Genomic DNA, 553 nt, shown 5'->3' on the forward strand with positions numbered 1-553 from the left:
TATGCCCGCGAATTGCATAGCACCGGGTTGTACTTCTGGATATAAATCAAATCCAGAAAAAGTTCATTTTTTTATGGTGCCTAAAGACAAAAATATATTCACTTTGTGGCAAAATGCTACACGAAGAAAAGCTATTCGGGTAGGACAGTTTGTTTGCGAGAAGCATTTTTTGGTCGAAGATATTCTGTGGAAACGAGAAATCAAAGATTCTAATGGACACGTGCTCGGCATTGTAAGTAGTGAGATAAATATTTTATCCATTTACTTGATCAATAGTTTATATCATTAATTGAATAATATAATTTATATAATTTTTGTCTTTCAGTCACCTTACAAAGTACCAAGATTGCGAAAGGGAACTGTACCATCACAATTTCCATGGACAGAAATTTCAATATCAATGGATAACAATAATGCGCCGCTGCAAGACACACCTCTTCAAGAAACAGCCCATAAATCTGAGCAAAATGATTTACAAGAGACAATATCAGATGAGCCATCAAAATTCTCTTTTACAGATTTGTTTACGTGTACATTGCGAATACCAGTAAAC

The 553-nt window shown here is 34.5% G+C and overlaps 1 protein-coding gene across 1 annotated transcript; it reads left to right on the forward strand.

The window, feature by feature from the left end:
- Window positions 1–15: 15 nt before the first annotated feature.
- LOC105461991 lies at window positions 16–547 on the forward strand (the record flags this gene model as incomplete). Its single annotated transcript, XM_011708512.1, has 2 exons — window positions 16–232; window positions 326–547. Coding segments are annotated over exons 1-2 (381 nt in total), but the record flags the coding sequence as incomplete, so codon positions are not given.
- Window positions 548–553: the final 6 nt, after the last annotated feature.

This window comes from Wasmannia auropunctata, unplaced genomic scaffold, assembly GCF_000956235.1.
Source record: "Wasmannia auropunctata unplaced genomic scaffold, wasmannia.A_1.0 LD273438.1, whole genome shotgun sequence".
In the NCBI taxonomy this organism is placed as follows: Eukaryota; Metazoa; Arthropoda; class Insecta; order Hymenoptera; family Formicidae; genus Wasmannia; species Wasmannia auropunctata.